The following is a 22,034-nucleotide window of genomic DNA, read 5'->3' on the forward strand; positions in this document are numbered from 1 at the left end:
CCTTAAATCCACTCGAAGATGTCCCTGTCTTTTAGGCATGTGTTAGACCCAAGAGCTTTTGCTCATCGTATTTCTTTTCTTCCCTCCCTCCCTCCCTTCCTTCCTCTCACTCTCTCTTTTGTACTAATAGCTGCCTTTTCCACGACAAATATCATTTCTTGTTCCACATTAACAATCATCACTGGTCTCTTGAGCTTATGCATTACATGAAAATACAGAAAAATGAGTACGTCAAGGGATAAAAGGCAAATTGCTTTTAAATGTTAGTTTCTGATGGGGCTGTGGTTTGAAGTGAAGCTACAGAGGATACTCAGTCTCACCGAAGTTTCTGTGACCCAGGCCTATGGTTACAGAGTTTTGTGGCTGTCATTGGAAAACAGGTTAGGGAATCTCTGAAAGCTAGGCAGAAAAAAGCAAAGGACCCCTTTTAGGCATTTTAGGATCTGCCTTGACATGCTACATGGTGCCTTCCCACCAGGCAACTTGCAATCCAATGACCTGAAGACAGTGGGTTTGGCTGGAAGGGCTTTATAAGCCCTCCTATCTCCATTGTGTTCACTGCTGCGTATTGAAAACATCAAAAATTAAAGACAATAAAAACACTAATGGCAATAACAAAATCCAAACCCCCAACACACAGTCAACAAGAAGAAATATACCTGGTCAAACACATGGGTCTATGTTGGAAGCGGGGACCTTACCATAAGGTCAACTTGGAGAGGGTGTAAGATTCCAGGTCGATCAGATGACCTGATCATGATACCCTTTGACCTGCCAGACACTTACAATGCCCCAAGGCACTGGGGCCTATAAGAAACAGGGAGCCTGATGGTTTTCAGGGTTTCTGTGAGCCAGAGGGAGCCGGGCCCTCCTCTTGCTGACAGGCATCTCCCAGGCTGATGGGCTTCAGGGCAATGGGCTGAGGACCCCTCCCCCACCTGACAAAAACAACCATTTCAAACTCCAACCCCACAGTGGAGCCACTCAAAGGTCAGCTGGCCTCTGGCCTCAGTTTGTCCTCTGGTGCTTTGGCAATGCTGTACATATGGTATCTAATAGAACTCACTGATCCAAAACCCTGTAATAAATCAGCAGGCCAACAGGATAAAGGAAGAATGGAATGTGAGCCTTAACTTGGAATTTCCTTGCTTTTGGCCATTTATGTTGCAAGCTTGCAGATGTTTAGAAATCTCTCTGCATCATCTTTTTCCCCCATTTTTTTAATAGCTAAAGCTTAGAATAATTATGAAACAAAAATGAAGGCAACACAAAAGTCTTTTCTTGGTATTCATAATATCTTCTTACTCAGGAGTCAGTTGGGTAGATTAATTTCTAGTTAGGAGGCTGGTGTGTGTGTGTGTGTGTGTGTGTGTGTGTGTTTTGAGCCAGTGTTTAATTAGAGAGTCTCTTATGTGTTCATTATAAACCTGATTTTTAGGGGGTGTTTAATATCAGCACCAAAATTCCCTCTGGGGTTGGATCCTAGAACATGCTGTCTCCAAATGTGGCTGCTAAGTTTTTTTTTTTTTGTTTTTTTTTTTTTTATGGGCAGCAGGATTTTTTATTATTCATGTTGAAACAGAGCCCAGATCAGCCTCCATGCCTGGCTATACACTGACGAGTAATGGCTTCTACCAAAGAGCTGTGGGGGCTGTGGGTAATGGGGCTGGTTTAAAAAGGTTCAGAAACTACCTGTTAACATGAGAGATAATAATGGTTTCAGAGGAACAATTTCAAAATTCTCCTATAAATAATATGTACTTAAGATATTTCTAAGTTGGTCTCAACCCAAGGCTGTTGCACAGAGGTCAGTTATAGGAGGTAAAGGAATCTCTGAAGGCTCCAGGACAGTCCTGCAGAGACACGGCCCCTCGTTTCAACACCCCTCCTTGCTAGAAGCCACAAAACGTGTTTCCGAGTCCCACCAGCTCCTCAGAGAGACTGGCTGTGAAATGGCAAAGAAGCCACATCGTTCACACCAGAGTCCCGTGGCTTCACAGAGATGAAGCTCTGGTTCCTTCTCTCTCAAAGCGGTGTTTGCTTTCAGTTTTCCACAGGATGTTCCCATCTTTCTAGATCCTATTCTTGGCCTATCCCATGTAATATCATGCACTGCCTTCCAGTGCCCCAGTGGACCTACAGATCCACTCTCTGAGGAACTGGGAAGCTAGGGGAGAGGGGGTGCTCTCAGTCTGGGGCCGCAGGGGCGCAGGGACCTGGCTGCGGACTCTGGAAGACCTGGGACAGGACGGGTCTCACAGAGGTATTTCTACGGAGGACGACGACTCACCTCTGACGATTCCTGGGGCTTTGGGGCATTCTCTTTTTCTTTCTTGCTCTTAGGGATTTCATGTTTGATGCGTTTGGTTCCTGATACTTTTGTTTTATTCTCATGTTCCTGGGAACTGTTCTCCTGTTTCCGAGGTTTGATTGGAGGCAGGGGCTTATCTTCCTCTCCTTTAATAAACCTCTCATACGGTAGGATTAATCTGGAAGGATAGCAGAAGAGATGATCAATCATGGGAGGCAATTCCAGGAGCATCGAAGCCGCTGGGTTTTAGTTTCTTTTCGCAATGCAAGCGGATTATTGAATGACTCCATCTCCAGTAACACCAGTGTATTTCTAGAAACTTACTCCACAGCTCTGGGCTCTACTTCCTCGGTCAAAAACCGGTACCTCACAACTTACAAACACTCCTTTGCAAGACATCTTTCTGGTTTTGTGACTCTATATCCCAAAGATACCAACGGAAGCATCCAAAGTTAACATCGTTATCACAGCTCATGGAACCTGGCTAAGGGCCAACAACAACAACACAGCAGTAATAGCCACATTCGCGATGGCTGCCATTCGTTTGTTGTTCTGCCAGCAGTGATTTATGGAGCACCTACTGTGTGCGCCACGTTCACGGCACTGAGGTACAGCAGTGAACAAAATATCCAAAGCCCGTGACTTCATGATGATGATATCCTGGGAGGTACTGGTATGCCCCAGGTTAATGTCCTCGATACACTATGTGGATCACTCCATATAATCTTCACATCTTTGTGGAGCATTATTGTAATTGTTATTACTACTACTATGACCATGACTACCATTATCAACTCCCTTTTTAGAAAAAGATTTTATTTATTTATTTGACAGAGATCACAAGTAGGCAGAGAGAGAGAGAGGGAAGCACGTTCCCCACTGAGCAGAGAGCCCGATGCGGGGCTCGATCCCAGGACCCTGAGACCATGACCTGAGCCAAAGGCAGAGGCTTAACCCACTGAGCCACCCAGGTGCCCATATCACTCCCTTTTGAACAGATGAGGCCCCAGAAAGGCTGAATAATTTGCCCAAGTATCACACCTTTTGTTAGAGATGGAATAGGAACCTTGTTCTGCCTGCCTCTGAAGTTTATATTTTCATCCACGTCAAAGTATAGACCAGACACTGAAGATAAAGAGGCTTATGGGAGGCAAGCACAGTGGGGCTGAGAGAGCTAGCCATCTTCTCCAGAGCTCTGAGGCGGGTAAGGGAGTCCAGTATGAGCTCCTTTTTTGGGGTGCCAAACAAAAGAGGTCCCCGGGGAGGAGAAGGGCGGACAGACCACTCAAGCCACAAAAATCAGAGGGCTGAAAAATTCAAGCACTTCAATTATATAACTTTTAAAACAAAGTACATAAAATTGTTCTAAAAAGAGAAACATCAAACAGCTCTAGTTTTAATCTGTTTTCCCTTTGCGACATAGCTCTTGATCTGAAAGGGAAAAATAGCTGATGTAATTAAAAGGGATGGATTGCATTACAATCTCAGTTTCAACTTCAGTGATTAAAGTTTTTATAATGCATTTGGTATGATTAATGACTCACTGTGGGATTAATACAAGACTCAGCCTTAAAAATATGAACTTTAATACAGCAAACATAATTTGTTTTAAATAAGACAAGTTGACTCAATGAAGAAAATGTACTTGGCTTATAAACAACATAAATCTGTTCAAATATTGGGAACCCTAATTATTTTTAAACTAAGACTTCCAGGCAGAAACTTCTTTGGTTTGGCTATCTGTTAGCGATCCACTGAAAGTGGTTTCTAACCATGAGATCCGCACCTCCGCTCCTTCAACACACATAACTGTCCAGGTTCCCGAGTACAGATGTGGGGGCCTTTGTGATAATATTTCACCGTTTAATAAAATACCAAGTAAATTATGGGAAAACGAAATCCCAATTTACAACGTATTAGAAACAAAATTCATTTACTGAGCATGCTCGGACAAGGTATGTGCAAGGAGGCGTGAATAATAGTTTCGAGCCCTCCATCTGGCAGGGGGCCAGCCATGAAGATCAACACAGCCCATGGGGAATAGTTATCTTCAGATCCCATTACAAACTGAGTTTAAACATGTTACAGCTGCTAAAACTGGGAACTGTTCTCTCTGTGTAGACTTACTAAAATAATATATGGCTTCCCACTGTAATATTACAGTTAATGTTTATATAATAAAAAGCATAACTAAGCAGAAGAAGAGAGAAAAAAGCAATCTTGTTCATACTTGAATTTATCCCGTCTCGTCTGTAAAGTCCCCAACGTTACCCCAGTCCCTTTTATCTGCACAGTTCTGCCGGGGACTTGATGCCCTTTCAACATCGGCAGGTTGGAGATTTCTGTCTGGGAGTGAAAGGCATCGAGTATTTTACATTGGAAAAAAAAATATTTTAAATAGACTTTAATGAAAACATTTTTTTTTTTATTGTTGGGACAGATAGGTTTGTTTTACTTGTGTTTGGTTGCCATGGGAACCTGAGCAGCACGGAAGTCTGGGTATTCCGACGGTGGCTATTTGTCGGGACCACCCTTGCCCTCGACTTCATTCCCTCATTGACACGGCGACACCTTGAGGAGACCTCCTCGCAGGGAAGCACGGCCCCGTTACCTCCGAGTGTGGGGAGAGGGTTCGAGGAGGCAGAGAACTGGGTGGGAGACACCCAGCATGAGCCCCAGAGGACCCCTCCCTCACCTCCAGCTCTGACGGCTGGGGTCCGGCCCAGCAGGCCCTCCAGAGGGGTGGGTGCTAAGGGGATTTGAATTTCCTCACACAGCTTTGCAGATTCAAGAAGCAGGGCAACATTTCCATTTCATCCCCCACCCCACCCCCCAACACTTTTTCTTGCCTTTTCTTTTTCTTTCTTTTTTTTCTTCTTTACTCAACTCAGCAGCTGGCTGGCCGACAGCAGTTAAAAAATACATTTCACTTTGCTGGTCAAAGGCCTAAAGCCAGAAGCAGGAAATGTGGAATTAAATGTTTCTTGTATCTGGAAAGAGGCATGACTAAGGTAAAACTGAATCCAAACACAAGCCTTGCTTGTTCAAGGTTTCCAGAGGGAGAGTCTATGTGAGCAAGTGAGTGAGTGTGTGTGTGTGTGTGTGTGTGTGTAAAGGTCAATTGAGTGGCTCCCCCCTCCCTTCTAAATCACTGAAAGATAATTATAGTGGCCCGGGAAAAAAGGTTCCCAAAATAAAACAAGAAAGGCAGCAGCTAAAAGGAAACAAGTAGAAATATGACCAGCTAAGCCCTGAAGAACAGGGCACGGTCTCGCCCAGCACACAAACAATCACCGTTCATATAGTGATTTCCGTTCGGTGCGATTTTCACTGAATGTTTTTTCAGTTATCCTGTCACGGTACAACACAATTACCCCACAGGATATGATCTTATCATTTGATTATTGGAAGTTTTCACAGCGCAAGAGGACGAAAGCTATTATGGGTTTCTGAACATTTAAACGTTTAACGTACATGTGATACCATTACAAACAGGTTAGCCAATATTAAGGTCAACATTGCCCAATGCAGGAAGCTGAGGCGGTCCGTATTGTATCAAGAATCTAGTATAATGCAACATGCCTGTGCCTTGCGGATGATTATTCCTCAAATATTTGTAGTACAACAAAGATTTAATCAGGTTCCAAACTATACAGATAAAAGCAAAAATGCACCCCAGCCCCCAAGAACTCATTACACAGGAGAAATATTTTCAATGGGCTGCAACTCTAAGAATGTGGGTTGGGTTTTAGGTGGGCGGAAGTAATGGAGAAGAGAAGCAATATATTCATTAGAAAATCCAGAGAGATTTTTACCCCTGATCTACATCTACTCTGGGAATTGAAAGCTAGGCAGATAAATGGGCCTTTATTATTATCCAGATTTCACATTTCAGATTAGCAAAATGCTTATTTACGATGCCATTAATGGCCCTGAAATAGGTAAGCCATCATGTATTAAAAAATAACATCTTTCCATAGGCATAAGATTTGTAGCAGCATGAGATTTTATTTTTCCCTAGGAATAATACAAGAATAACATTTTCCACCCCAAAGCAGAAACAGTAGGGGAGCCTTTTGCTATCACCAAGATTCTTATTAAATTCAGTCACTGTGAAAGCAAGATTTTTTTTCTCCTTCTTTTTTCTTTTTTTCCCCCGTTTTAAAATAGAGACGACTCAAAATCAACCCAAGTTAAAATTAACAAATCAATAGCATTATAACCTTGATTTATTAGCATCTGAGCCACTAAATTATCATCATACAAGAAATTGCTGGTTTGAAAAGATTTCGGCTTTGTTAAATCTCAAGTTAAATAATGGTGCGCCGTCTACTCGGTTTTTAGATCTGCCTCATCTGATATTATGAAAAATTCAATACATTTCTCTACAGCAGAAGTCAGGGGTCAGCAAATCTATTACTGTAATGTAAGTAATCTGGCAACCTGCCAACTCTTTCTCCCTTTTATTATTTTTTTTTTAAACACCAAGGCAGATAATTTTATATTTACAAATTCTAAAATCCTCCGGGGTCTTGCCTCTCTTTCTCAACAAAAACGAGCAGCCTCACGCTCCAGAACTGTATATGGCACATGTCCTCATCATTTGCATTTCATACAAAAGAAGAAAAGACTCTTCATCTTTATTAGGCGGCCTTCTCCCTTCTCTCCCCATAGGCAGAGGGAAAATAATGTCAAATCGCATCTGAACGAGTAACCACTAATAATCTTCTGTATTGATTCATGCTTGCATGGAATGACGGAAGTTTGGAACCCAAACACTGAGCCAACAGCGCTCAGGAAGAGAAATGAGAATCCGTCTGTTGATAGAGCTCTGCAAAACGATATTATGATACTGTCTAAAACTGATTCAATTTGGAGAGTTGGGGAAAGAAGGCAGAAAATTTTTAGGGTAGTAGTTGATCCTCAAACTCACCCGAGTTACTCTGTAGATGCTTTAAAGGCATCAGACCTGTGAAAAAGTCTAGGCCCAAAGACCTGGTGCCCTCGGAATAGAATATCTTAGGGGCAGAGGGAGAAAAAGCTGGTATTCGTGTCAGGGCAAAAAATGCTACTGCTATTCTTACATGTATTGGGTTTTTTTCACAGTCGTAGAAAAGAAATAACATATTGGTTCCACTGGGGCTTCGGACCTGATCTGATCCCAAATGAAGTCATTATACCTCCAAGTTGATTCCAGGGTTGATAAATTCTAAGGCTTGGCCAGACATTTCCCTTCTCAGCCAGAAACTGAAAATATAACTTCACTGTGAAGTGTGGGAAGCAATCTTTCACCAAATATGGAGCCAATAGAAGGTATATTTTTCTTTTTTGAAGGTGATGTATGCACACTGGTTAAGGATCCAAGAAGAAGAGAAAGTTTCTACTCCCACATATGGTTCACCTCTCAGGGTTCCAGACCATGACCAAAATGGTGGAAGATCCTTTGGGTGACAGGCACCAAAACCAAGGTCAAGTACACAAATGTACTATGGCAGTGTACACAGAAGTGGGATGTTTCCTCAGTGGTCACAACACTCATTGAGTACAAAAGAAACTTTGTTCCTGTTCTTTTTAAAAGCCAACCTCCATCTGAGAAAGATGTGGGTTCTGGGTAACGATCTCCTTGGTTTTATGGTGTGAGTTTCTCTAAAGCAGAAAAAATAGTGTGCAGAGTATGAGAAGCAAAATATCAGTAACCAAGAGAGCTGAGAAATAGGTGTCCAGTACCCTCCTTGAACAGCTGAAGAGGTGAACTGAAGGCTTTGAGCATCAAACCACGGAGACAGAGTCCATGCTGACATACAGGCCACAGAGAATGAGCCTACGGCAGGACTCATGTAAGCCAAGAACGTGGTGGGAGAATGCAGCACAGATTCTGTATAAAAGACTTAGCTTAGCCCATGAGCTCACCAAGGGTAAACTGTACCGAGCTCTTTAATAAGGAAGTGGGCATAAATCGCATCATTTATATTCTGTGTGAGATATCCAAAAGGTATGTGGCCCATTATTATCAATAATATATGGACACTTGTGTTCAGAAGAGCTCTTTCTTGGGAAAATTACCTGCCTACCACTACCTATTTGAGAGGCAGTAGAAGATGAATGAGAAACTTTTTTGAAGGCACTAATTCTGAATCTTTGCCCCTGGAAGTGGTGGGAGTGTTGTTTCTTGGGCGTAATGACTGACAGCTTCCTTGATGGTCCTGGAGTGCCTGTAACCCTAAGCAAAGAAAGGAGGGGCGAGAAAAAGGGTACCTGGAGCTTGGCTCCAGCAAGATGGCGGCTTGACTCCTATAAAGGATTGTCAATGTGAGAGAGGTCGCTTGAGGATGGTGGGCCCCTTGAACTGGAGTTACACTGATCTATGGGGATCTTGGTGAAAAGGTGAGGAGGGAGGGTGGGGTGGGCAAATTCTGGTGGTTCTTCTGTATTGATTAGACATTATGACATTAATAGCAGCTGCCACATATGAAGTACCTATTAATACAAGGCATTTTGTATGTCTTACATTCAACCATTACAAAAAAAGTATATACAGGTACGTTATTTTATCCTCATCTCATGGATGAGGAAATTGAGGTTCAGAGTTAAATAGTTCAATAACTAGTAAAAGGCATGCAGCTATTAGGTGCCAGCATTTGAGTTCAAACACAGATCTGCCGGCCTCTTGGAGCTGCCTGCCTTCGTTATCAGCAGGGCAGCGGTGCATTTTCATACCTTGTCTAAATAGCACCACCAACAAGGAGATATTGAACCGATGACCCCTGGCTTCAAGGAACCCTAAGTTCTTAAAGCACTAAAAAAATCAGGGTGAGCATTCTCCTTTTCTCGGAAGCCATTCTGCAAAGAGTCAATCCAGTACAAGGGAAGCAGCCCTATGGCTCAGGCACTGGGCACAGTGTTCCTCTTACAAAACGCCAGGATCACTAGGCCAAGATTCTCTAAAAGGGGCAGCTCTGGTCGGATCAGGTCCAACTTGCTGGTGGATGGTAAGAGAAGCTCAAGCATCTATCCTCCATGAATTCCAGCCTGTAGCACTTAATCTACACACACAGCTGAGGTTCTCATGGCCTCCCCAGCTAGAACAAAACTCCTCAGGGGTTTTGCTTCTATGATGTCTCCTTGCCACTTCTAAGAGGGTCTAGACTGATGTTAGCCCCATTGTCTTTCAACTGAAGACCACAATGAAGAAAGTTGGGATGAATTTAAGGAAGGCTGACTTTGTGCCCCAGGGATTAAAATACATGCACAAAACAGAGAACGCAGACCATCAACAGCACCCAGCCCCCCACGATGCCAGCAGCAACTCTTCTTCTCAATGAGAAAACAATGACTAGCTCCAAATGAAGTTGCATGGATCCATTTCAAGGGCAGATGAACATTATTATTTCAAGAATAATGGACAAATGTAACTACAGTGTTTTCAACTTAATGAGCACCCCACAAATGAAGGCGGGCAGTGCCCATTATGTAAAAACAGGCAAATAACTATTGCATTTAACTCCCATGGAGGTGAGATCCCACAGGTTACAGAGCTTCTGAAATGTTCAACAATTCCCCCAAACATTTATTACTTTGATCAAACTTTGTAATAACTTGTATAAAACCAAAATGTTCCAAGAGGTTTTCAGTGGAAGAGTTAAGGATATATTTTAATGGTAAACAATTACATTCTTCTATCATCTGATCCTTTTTTTCTTTCTTTTTTGGAGAGAGGCTCTCTGAATTTTCAATAGTGCCTTTGTGAAGGCATCTGCTACTCACGTAATTGAAAAGATGTTTGTGCAGTGGCATGCTTGCGAGTACAGTTATTTAATCTTAATGATAAAGCCCCGAGGACAGAAAATCATAAGTAGAAACCTCTTGTTATTTATCAAAAAGAAAAGGGGCTAAGACACCTAATCTATTCTCAAATTTAAATTCATGCTTGATGAAAACTATCAATAAAACATCGGACCTGCAAAGGTTCTTAAATACTATAGCCAGGTTCAAAGGCATGAGTAGAGGGGAGGTAGGGAGAAAACAAAAATGAGACAATAAAGGAGCCTGACAAAGAAAAACTGTTTGGCAAGCCTTTTTTTTTTTTTTTTTTTTTTTTTGGGTCAAACAAAGAACTTGCTGTAGTTTACAGCATGACACACACACTTGATCAGTTTGTGCCCGAGGGTGTTTTTACACTCTAGAGTGTAAACTCTAACTTCTATTAATTACAACTTGCATTCAGAGGCAAATTTAAGAATTTTAAAATAGAGACTTTTTCAAAGGCTGTTGTTTATTTATTTATTTTTTTTAAACAGAAACCAGTTTTTCTACTCCAGGGCCTGGCGAGGGCTTTGTTTTCCTTTTTAAAAGTTTCTAGAACTCTCCAGGCTTTGGAAAGTATCTGAGCATTTTAAGCATGCTGAGTGATAGAGAGGGAGGCTTTTGCTTATGAAGTTATCGGACTGTGCTTTTGGGAGAGATTCTGGACGTCTTTCTCAGCCCGCCTGAGTCTCGGCACCTTGCTCGATTTCCCCAGGGTGCTGGCTGTGGATAAGAGCCAGGAGGCCTTCTGTGGGCTTGGGCAAAAGGTTGATGAGAGGGCGTGCGTGACAGTGGTGGTGAAGTGTTACTTGCTGTCCCCATTGGCCAGAGCCCCTCTCACCAAGCCAGTGGTCAGAAAGGAGCTGAGTCCATAGATGGGCAACCCCACGTGCTCATGGGTGAAGATGGGGCATGGTCCACCCGCTGGACTTTGGGGCAAGACAGCTGATAGAGCCTGAGAATATAAACTGTAATACCTGCCTTGGGTGTATCCAGTTTGGAAATTCGGCCTTCGTATTCACCAGACAGCTTCTTCCACCACCTCATTCCCTACCTCTTGACACACATTTTCTAGAGGAAACTGTCCTTTTTGTTTGGATTTAATGTAATTCATTCAACCCCTAATTTCTGAGTCCCCGATATGTTCATGATGCTGTCCTGGGTGCACTGGGAAGACTTTGGGAAAGCAAGAGTCCACGAGCCTTGCCCTCAAAATTAGTATCTTTATGGTCTTGATTTCTACAGCGGAACAATTTAGGCAATGTACAATGACCTCTGAAGTTAAAACTGAACTCTTTAAGATCCAGTTCAAATTCTAGATCCTCCTGGAAGACTTTGCTTATCCTAGCTGAAAAGTCTTTCTTTGTTTTTGATCGCTGTTGAACTTATTTGTATCAATTACTTACTTCCCTGAGATTTTTTATAGCCTGAAGTATCTAACCCTCCTTCACGTATGTATGGACTATGAATCAGATCATGTGATAAGTTAGGTAAGCCAAGGATCACAGCACCTTCTGATTCTAATGAACAGTAATGGCCCGGGGTGTCATACTAAGAGGAGTTCTGAAGCTGAGCTTGGGCTCACGGAGATCAGTATGGGGTTCCCTTCACAACCTCTGCCGTGAATGTAGTAGCATGGGCCCCTCCTCACTGTCTGCCAGCCCGATTCCAGACCCTGTGGTTTATAGGTTTTCATCATCTCAGAGGGTGCTGTGCACATGGTAGACGTTCAAAAAACACCCAGTGGCTCTCGAGGGCAGCAGCAAAGGAAAAAGGCAGTCACTCAAATGGCAAAACTATCCTACCCCAGAAAAAGAAACCAGCCACTGGGAGAGGGCTTCTTACCAATTTCAAACGTAATCTTGGGCTATGTCGATAGACTGATACCGCCACCTCCCAAGACATATGATATGCCACATCTGGAATTGCTTTGGGTATTCTGAGTGACACAAATTGGAGGCATCTACGTGATGGCAGGCCAAGCTGGTGAAAATCCATAAATCGTGCTCTGAGGCTTGGCTGAATGGAATAGGAGGACTTGAAGTGAGAGAGGAGCCAGGCTCACAGAGGCTCATCACCAAGGAAATGGCATGCGCAGAAACAGTCAACCTCAGAAGGCAAGGTTGGGTCAACGGGAAGCCACAGAAGGTGTCTTGCTCAGCATGTGGCAAAGTGTTTAGATGAAAAGCACGGTCAATGGTGGCTCTTTTTTCTTGCCCCCCAACCACAGGGCATTTGCACGGAGACTGGAATAGCCCAGTGCCAAAGATGGTTCAGTCCTCACAGAACTTGGCAGCCTATAGGCTACCTCCACCCTGAGGTATGTTTATTTTAACTTGTATAAAATATTTTCAGAAATATTGGATCTAGTGTTTGTAAGTCAGGTAACTTCACATAAAAGTTATCAAGAAATCATGGAAGGTATGACAGTACTGAGACTCCATCTGCCTAAGGCAGTGGTGTTGGCTGATCCCACCGGGCCTCTCTGGCCTGGCAGTGTGTGCCAGCTTCCTACCCTCCTACCTGGCCACCTCCCCCATAAACATCTGAGGTTGTGATCCGTGGAGCCACCTTCAGCGATCTGCCGGGAAGGACTACATTTCTAAATTTCCTGTCCGTTGTCGACTGACACTTTCATAAAATTCCTAATTCATGAAAATGAATTAGTAGAAAAAAGAAATTTAAAGCAAGGTACATAAAATATAAGCCCCAATGTTTTATTAGTTTCAATGGACATAAAATTATTCTGGCAAATCACCATGTAAGTATAACAACGCTCATCTGTAACTGTTCTGTTCGCAAGAGCCCAGACAGGTCAGAAAGCCTCACTTGGGGAGCTCTCGTCTAGAGACTGACTAACAGACTTCTCAGATCTCAAATGCTGATAACTTGCCCATGTCTTTCTCAACTGGGTATTGATTAACTTCAAGAGTAACAAAATGAGCAAGAAGACATCATGTCGTGTCCTAGACATAAAGAGCTGTATGTAACTCACCTTACTTGCCCTCTTGACTTTTTCCTCACAACATGATTAGCTGAGTTCCTTAGAACTTGGTATCTTTTTGGTATTTACCTTAATGCACATATTTAACTTACTCAAAATGTGACCCTCCCACGCTCTGCCTTCTACCTTCAGAAAAGAAAGGCAAGGGGTTCAGCTGACCGTCATTTGGGTTCTGCCCAGATGTATCCGGTCTGGGTCTGGCTCACCCCAGGTCACAGCAAAAGAAAGCACCCCAACCCTGTGGCAGGACAGTCTTGCCTGGGGAATGCTCGTGGGAAAAGCGAAAGGTGAAAATTTGAAACTGGGCATTACGTATGTAAGAAGATGAAGCGTCATTGGTCATTTCCCGCATAAACAAATAGTTTGTTTATGACCTTGATTTTCTAAATACTCAGTAAAGCACATCATGAAGGCCTTTTGCCTTCATGCTCCCTTTTCTGTCCTTAATAAAACTTCATGTGCTCCTCAGATGTACACCATGCAATTTGTTTAGGAAAATTCAAACCAATAATCTGGTATTCTGTGTGAAGATTTTTTTTTTGCCTCTTGCACATGCTTGAAAAATATTTTTCTAAAAAAGAAAACAAATCTGCACGTGACAACGAAGTCTTTAAAGTGAATCGCTATTCCAGAAAATCAAGCCAAGAGAATTCCATAGAGATAACCCTTTTCGTTTTTTTATTCCTTTCCTCAGAAAGGTGACTTGGGACACCTTAAATGGAGAGTCAGACCAGAAAGAAAATGTCCTACTTAGAAGGGTCCTGCCCAGCTGGAGGTGGGTATTTTTTCTTTGCGTTATGACCTATAGTAACTTTACTATCAATCCTGAGGAAGAAGTTTCCAGAATAACCACACTTCATGAGCCCTGCTGAATTTGAGGTATCCACGTAGCAACAGTCTCACGATGGGGAAACATTAATGCTTTTTATATTGGTGATCAGCTGTAACATGAGCAATTAAGTACAGTACTAATGGACTATGGCCAGGAGCCTGGTACTAATATTAAAAACTGACAGAGATGAATAGGTTTGGAAGCAAAACCAGGCTGACAAAGACATTTTTATGAAGTGCTTGGGCCTATTTGATTTAAACCAATCAGAGGCACGTTTGGACGAGTCAGGCCTTCCACGACAATGATGCATTCACAGGCATTGTACCGTTTCTGCTATGCCTTAAATAAAAACACCCATTGATTCTTTTCAACAACCCACACTTTCATTATTACACTCATTAATAAACCAAAAGCGCCCAACTAATCTACAAGTAATATTTACTGAGGAACCGGCTACTTTTTTCTTGTTGGAAAATGAAAACATTTACTGGAAACACGAACCGCACCCCATGAAAAATAAATCAGTGGATAATGTACAGTCGATCGCTCATTTCTTCTTCATCTTCTACAGAAGCAAAGCTGGTAGGAGGGAAAAAAGAAAAGGATCACGTCGGCGTATCGGGGTGAAAAGAAGGAGACGAGAAGGCTGCGCGCACAGGACGAACGCAGTCACTCTGATGGGATGGGAAAGGTTGGAAACACGTCCACGGGCATCTCCAGACTAGATGTTTGCCCACAACATCCTGATCTTTTTCAGCTTCTTGAACCTTCTTGAAAACAGTGGCCCTTCCCCAGTCTAGTCCTGTCTGTTTTGTGTTAGCGTAGCCTATAACTAGCGAGAAGGAAAGAAATCTGCCAAGTCCCTTGGCATGGTTTTAGCCAAGAGCTTCAGCCTCTTCTTTGACCAAAGCAGAACTGTTTCTCGTCCCTGGGATGGATCTGAGGTCCTCTGTCCTTCTCTGGTAGAACCATTAAAGAGAAGTAAGACTTAAGACAGCTAGAGCAGCTGCCCCCAGACTCTTCTCCAGACCACAACACACAGGAACATGGCTGATTCCTTTCAGATCCTGATCAGCTCAAAATGAGTGAGACTGGTATAATTGTAAGTGGTTCTCATTTTTAAAAAAGATTTTACTTATTTACTTGGAGAGAGAGAGAGTGAGCGAGAGTGCGCATGAGCTGGGGAGGGGGAAGGTGAGGGAGACTGGGGGCTCCATCCCAGGGTCCTGGGATCATGACCTGAGCTGAAAGCAGAAGTCTCACTAACTGAGCCACGCAGGCGCCCCCTGGAGTCTCATTTTTTTAAAAAGTCAATTATCTGCAAATTTTAGTACTTCACTATTATTAACTACTCACCCCTCGAGACACCCCTTGCATCTGATCACAGCAATGTGGACGAGCGAAAGGATATCCAAGGAAGGTGAAGACCCTTGCTGATCGCCCTGGGACAGCTGTGTTCTAACCTGGGTTTCTGGCTCTGTGCAGGGATTTCCATATTGGGGTCCCACTTGGCGGTTGACTGTTGTCTCAGCCCCAGATTACTCTTCTGTGCCCTGCTTGGTGTTGCTGGGACCGAGATTCTGCAGGTTACATGTCTCTTTTGTCAGCTGTCTTCCTTTTTGGGGTCCTGCAAATGGGGCTCTAGCAGGCCAGGGGAAGGGAGGAAGGGCTCCTTCTTTCTGTTTTGCCTGCTGTGAATTTCAGGGCCAACCCAACAGTAACTTAGCAGCAGCAGTTGGTTCCAGCCTGTAGCTTCTGTCAACAGTCCCAGAAGAGTTTTATGGCATTTGCCCTGAGGTCCAGCATTAGCCAGGGAGCACTGCCTCCTCAAGTCTGAGCCTAGCTTCACAGTGCTCCACCTCTGAGCTTAATAACGACCGGCACTGGATGGGATCCTCTCCCCAGGAGGGATCTGAACCCCAGCTCTGTGACGCATACTCTAAACTTCCGGGTGGCAACACTATAACTCCCTTTCTCCTATTCTCTTAACCCTAGGGAGCCTGTGGTTGTTACCTCCATATTAACATTGTGCTTTACAATGTTTGTTTCAGTAATTCCCTACAGTAGATTCTCTTTGTTGAATACCTGGTGTGGTTTTTCTTTCCCCTACTGGAGCCTGACTGATACACACTGGCCCAACAAATTCTAGATTTAGCAAGAGTGGGTGACATAGCTTTTCAAAAAAATTTAATCCAGTGGGAGACAAAACCTTTTTGAAATACTCCTTTACTCCCAAGAATGAGGAGAGAAGAGACATTTTTAAAGAATCTTAAATGATGTTTCCTAGTAGCTAAATTTGAGCTATCTCGACTAGAATTTTCCAATTTGACGGACTGAAGGCATTTGGGATTCTACTACTCCAGATGAGGTAAATCATGAAACTAAGTACACAGACTTCAAAAGAATATATCCTGGTATTTCATTTAAGATCGAGGCTATTTTTATCCACATAACTGCTTGACTTAATTACACATACATTCACTCTACTATTAGATCCTATCCTTTTCCCATCCCAAACCTAATCTGTTTTTTTGACCATGCGATACTCCGTAATATGTTTGATTAATTTTCATTCTTTAACTGGGTGAGTGAGCTAACAGTTGACATACATACTTTTTTTTGCAAATTTTAACTCTCTGGTCCTTGAAGTTTGATGGTTCAGATGTTGGGAACATTTGCAGATGGAGGTATGGTGGGGAAGGGGGGTTCACTATCAGAATAGAAGTCCTTTGAAAATACAGATGGAGTTTATAATGAAAATGCTCCGATTAAAGCCTTGACTCATAAGTCAACACCAAACTGAATGTGTTCCCTTAAGTGCTGTTTACTTAACACTCACCTGAGATACCAATGCTATTTTGTACTAGGATTTCAGTGGTGCCCCTGTTATGCCCATAGGTTTTTGTATTAAATACTGAGAGAAGTAACTCTCACATTTGAAAAACTGATGTAGTACACTGACAGAAAGGCTAAGCCCTATCACCAATTTTTAAAAATCCTTGTGGGTCGTCACTCAACAAGTAAGGCAATCTCTTGCTACTACTCTGTGGGGATTTTTCATGGGGTACAAAACCCAACCTAGTTTCCTATGACTATACCTACAAAAACTTTCTAAGTTTCACTGAATGGCTATACGAACAGAGGCTCTACGCTAAATGCAACACAGATAAAAATACAACTGAGGTCAACAAAATATGACTAAGAGGAAATCCGCTAGGTAACATTATGTGGAGGATCCAGAGGTGGGTGATCTGGGTCGAAGTCGGCAGGCTAATGGACTTGTAAAGAACAGCCATCACACTTAGCGGTTCTGCTCTACCTTTCAAACTGGCAAGCTAACTGGCCTGTTTGTTCAGCTGGGTCTTGACTTCATTCCACCCATGACCGTTATTAAAACATACAGAGACACAGACACACACACACACACACACACACCCCCTTCTGCGTGGATCTTACAAGCTCTGAATTTGAAACCAGGTTGCTGAGTCAGTCACCATGTCAGCGGGGAAATGAAATGCCAGGGATGAAGAAGATGGCGCAACCCTAACAAATTAAGAATGGACTGGAAGCTGAGAGCAAGGATAATGCGTCAGTTTACTAACAGACCCGCACTGCTGTGGGCAACGATGGTCCTAATGCAAAGAGGGAACATTCCTGTGGAGACGACCTTCATAGCGCATTACCTCTTATTTGCATGATCATCACCTTCTGAGAGAAGCTGCCAAGTGTTAGAAAACTGAACCATGCAAAGCTTGGCAAGAAAGGATTTTCTTGGTCAAAAGCATAGCCGTAGAAGAAAGAAATACCAAGATGGGGAGAGAAACCAATGGATCTTATCTGGGGCCAATTTTCTTATTAAAGCAGTGCTTACTTTTCAATATTAGTACATTCAACATTAAACCATTTCAATGTCAATACGGTTTCATGGCAACCCCATGGTAACAGTGCAGAATTAGGATTTCCAGAAGCGGAAGGTTCTCACAGCAAATGAACCTACGGAGAATGTATTGAGTAATCTAGGCTTGTGGGGAAAAAAATAAAAAGGCATTGTCAAATAGGTGGCCACAGGATAAAATCAAACCAGAAGAACATCTAATTTTAGCCCCAGTAACCCGAGAAAGCCATGTCCCCTAAAAAATCACAAGGCGGTATGCAAGCTAAAATGCCAGAGGATATTTTCTATTTCCAGAAAGGTCCTTCAGACTTCCCCTTATCTTATCCTTCACCAGAAGCTTCTTCCATTGAACGCACTTTTAATTAGGCAAGGACTTTCCAGGAGAGGGGTTCTTACCTTTCGTAATGCCTGCGGGTGCACGTGGCAGCGCTGGTGCTCCCAGGATTACCGCCTAATTCATCATAAATATGTTTCCATTGTCGGCGGGCTGTTATCTGAAAAGATGGCAATGGGAAATTCAATCTTGCATCATAAGAGATTCACAGTGCCAGGATTCAGTACATATGCAACAGGCCGAAGAGGACAGTCTGTTCTGGAAACCCAGACACAGAGAAGTCCAAACGAGCATGTGGGGAGACTCGGGGTTTCACAGGGGGATCTCACTCGTGGTACTTTTCTTTTCAATAAACGTGTAATTCTGCTTTGGGTTCTGTATTATGTCACTCTTAGAGCATTTCCTCCAAGGCATCTCCCTGGCTAGTTTACGTAGTTATCCCCCAACCCCCACCCCAGGGAACAAACTCTTACTCTGATCCTTTAGGTCGTGTTGATAAAGCATCCAAATAAAATAAGATTTCAGTTTAAATGAATCAGAATGAACACTGGTTGCTTAACGGGAATGGATGGCCAAGGGTATACGAAAAGAGAGAGGCTTTTCACCAAACCTGCTTTTGTATCTTCTGATTTTTGACCTGTGTGCTGTGTTGACCACTTCAAACACTAAATAAAATTACTACATAGACTAATTCAATTGATCCAATTGCTTATGGAATTTGCAGTCATCTCCGGCTATATTTTTATGCCAGCCAGCTCCTCTAACCACCAAAACAAAACCCAAATCTGAAACTGTATATGTTGCAACCTGTTTATTTTTATTCCCTTAGGTCAGGAAAACGGGCGATCCATTCAGTACCAGGAAAATGAACAAATTCCAAAGTGAAAATGCAAGCTACGTCTACTGGGGAGCTGGGTGACTAGAACCCGGGCAGCTTACAGTCTACAGAACAGCATACTACGGCCCTGTTTAATCACTTTCTGTAATTTTATTTTTATACATAAATTAAGATTTTACAAAATAACAGATGCATGATCTGGCAAATGATTAATCTGGGGAAACCACGTCATTTACTACATCCGAGTAAGTCTAGTATTTCCTTGCAAGGAGGAGATAGAGCCCATTCTGAGGTCCTTGTGAATGCTTCTAAACAGAGTTACAGGAAAACTCTGTTATTGGAATGTGCGGGGGGGGGGGGCGGGGGGGACAGGGTGTGGCAGAAGTGCCCATGGCAGTGGCAGTGGCAGTGGCTACAATCGCCCCGGGGCTTCTTTTGAAATATACCGGCAGAGCTGCAAGAGGCAGCAAGCCCCGGGGAGGTGGGGAGGGATCTCAACCCGCAAACAGGGGCTCTGTCCCTGTAATCTAAGGAGGAGGGGAGGGGTGGTTAAACACTACAGGGTAAATGGTACCTTTTCCATTTTATATAAAAACCCCTTTATTTCTATAAACCCTTCTCGACCCCGAGACAATGGGAGGTTTGCATTGTTCAATTTCCCAGGAAGCATTCTTGAACCAATGAGTTTCAATAGTTCTCTCTCGACAGAACCACCTCTTGCATCTCCTGGCAGATATGACTAAAAATAGATACCCTCGGGGCACCTGGGTGGCTCAGTGGGCTAAAGCCTCTGCCTTCAGCTCAGGTCATGATCCCAGAGTCCTGGGATCGAGTCCCGCATCGGGCTCTCTGCTCAGTGGAAAGCCTGCTTCCCTTCCTCTCTCTCTGCCTGCCTCTCTGCCTACTTGTGATCTCTGTCTGTCAAATAAATAAATAAAAATCTTTAAAAAAAAAAAAAATAAAAAAAAATAAAAATAAAAATAGATACCCTCCTTCATTTATAGCTTGGTTTAGATGGTAATAAATGGTTTCAAGCCCCTTTCAAAAACACTCAAAATATACATTTCAGTAATTATTTTATATTTAATTACGATCTCCCTCTAATCTTTGAAATAATACACTTTCAGGCGATCTAGTCAGGATCTACGTAAAGGAAGGAGTGAACCTGGATCCCCTCCCACGTGTTTCTGTTATTCCTCAAAGCCCTTAGCACACCAAGGCCCCTTGAAACACACCTCCATAGTTCTCTCCCTCAGATGAGGTGTGTGGGCCCTGGGGAGTCCAGCAGGGCCAGAAAGCAGCCTAGGTCTGTCCCTGCATGCACTTCAGAGGAAACCATCCCTTTTGTCATCCTTCTATCTCTTCTGTGCACTGTTTCATATTTTATGAAGTACTATCACAAGCGTGATACCATTTCATTCTCCCTTCAGCCTGTGAGGTAGATTAGAGGAATCTCATCACAGATGAAGAAGAAAGACACAGAGAGGTTGCCCAACTTGCCCAAGGACACACAGCAGTGGAATGGTCACACTAGGTCTCATACAAATGTCTTATGATCCCAAGAGCAGGCTTCCTTTTCACTACATCGAAACAGCCTCCCCATCAGAATGAGCTGGTGAACAGCCCATGGGTGTAGCAGGGTGTTAATGCAGAATCTAGGGACCTTATGCTTCCCGTGAGTAGAGGGCTGTGGAAATCACAGCTTCTGCTACAAGGTCTCGACTTCGAGCTGTGGGTCTCTTACTAGTGGAGAAATAGCACAGCCACAAGGTCAGCAAAAATCCAAGGGGATGGGTTAGGCATAGTGCTCTGAGATTTTACTTCCACCCAGTAAAACTATGCTCCTTTTACCCTGACCACGTGTGTATCTAGTTAGAACAGAGGTTCGCTATTATGTTCACCACTGAATCACAGATAAGTCTCAGTTATACTGGAATCCATCCATTCACTCAGCCATTCATTCACCAAATATTTCTTGAACATCTCCCACTTGTTGGGTGCTGTGCTAGCATTTGGGATGCAACAATGAAAACTAGATCCAACACCCAACATGACCACATCCTAATGTGTGTGTGTGTTTGTGTGTGTGTGTGTGTGTGTGTGTATGTGTGTGTTGGGGGGGATTACCAAACATAAACAAGGGACTACACAGATAAACAAAATAATACAGGTTGTGAAAAATGTAATGAACAAAAGATCACTGATGATGGGATATTTAATGTATAGAAACAGACCATGCCCCCCTCCTACACCTATCATCTAGACTTGGGGGTAGTACCCTGTTCAACACTTGCCTATCACAGAAATGACAAACTTCTTTAAGAATAAATAATGAATTACCAAAAGGAGGAAAACAATCTTCTTCATGCTAGGACTGAAACTGTGGCAGCAGGGGCCAGCCTCCAGAGCCACTTGGCATTAGTAAGCCATGCACAGCTGGTTAGTGGTCTGTGTTAGCCCCTGCTAGCAAGTTCTGGGTTTAAATACAGTTTTTACCAGTAAGAGTTGATCTGGAGCAAAGACAAGGGCTGGGCCTTCCAGGAAGTGGTCCCTGTTTACCGAGCTTCCACTGGCCGGCCTGGATGAATCAGGCCATTTTGAGATATTTTCTTTCCACAGGAAAGTCATAAAATGTGCTCTTTCCAACTGCTCAATGCTTTTATGTTTTTAAGTACACAGTCCTCCTGGGTATGCATCCCCATTTTTTGTGTCCAGATGTGCTCTTAATTCAAATGCTGTCCACGGGCTTTAAAGTGAGAAATATCTAATCCCCCCGTTGTCCAAACCCACTGTGGGTCCCAGAGCCCTATAAGGAGAAAGGAAAGAATGCGAGAACTCCTCCTGACCAAGCTACCGGGCATTGTGCTCCCACCTGTGTAAATGTGCCTCCTGCACTAATATGCTTTCCCCATGCCAAAGTATGCATTTGCTTCGGGTTTTATTCTGTTGCCCCGAATGTGTGTTATCTCTAAAACCCACTGGGGCAAAACTAGTGTCTGCCTCATAGTGTCTAGCCC

The 22,034-nt window shown here is 43.2% G+C and overlaps 1 protein-coding gene across 2 annotated transcripts in view; it reads right to left on the reverse strand.

Annotated features, from left to right (window-relative positions):
• The window catches only part of ARID5B (AT-rich interaction domain 5B), a 174,676-nt gene that overhangs the window by 4,008 nt on the left and 148,634 nt on the right, over positions 1-22,034 (reverse strand). For both annotated transcript variants that reach the window (XM_080823419.1, XM_080823420.1), the window contains 2 exons: positions 18,242-18,339; positions 2,291-2,489 (listed from right to left, as the gene is read on the reverse strand). In XM_080823419.1, the coding sequence (XP_080679545.1) occupies positions 2,291-2,489; positions 18,242-18,339 (297 nt within the window). The remainder of the gene's footprint in view (positions 1-2,290; positions 2,490-18,241; positions 18,340-22,034) is intronic.

Source organism: Martes martes, assembly GCF_963455335.1.
Source record: "Martes martes genome assembly, chromosome: 14".
In the NCBI taxonomy this organism is placed as follows: Eukaryota; Metazoa; Chordata; class Mammalia; order Carnivora; family Mustelidae; genus Martes; species Martes martes.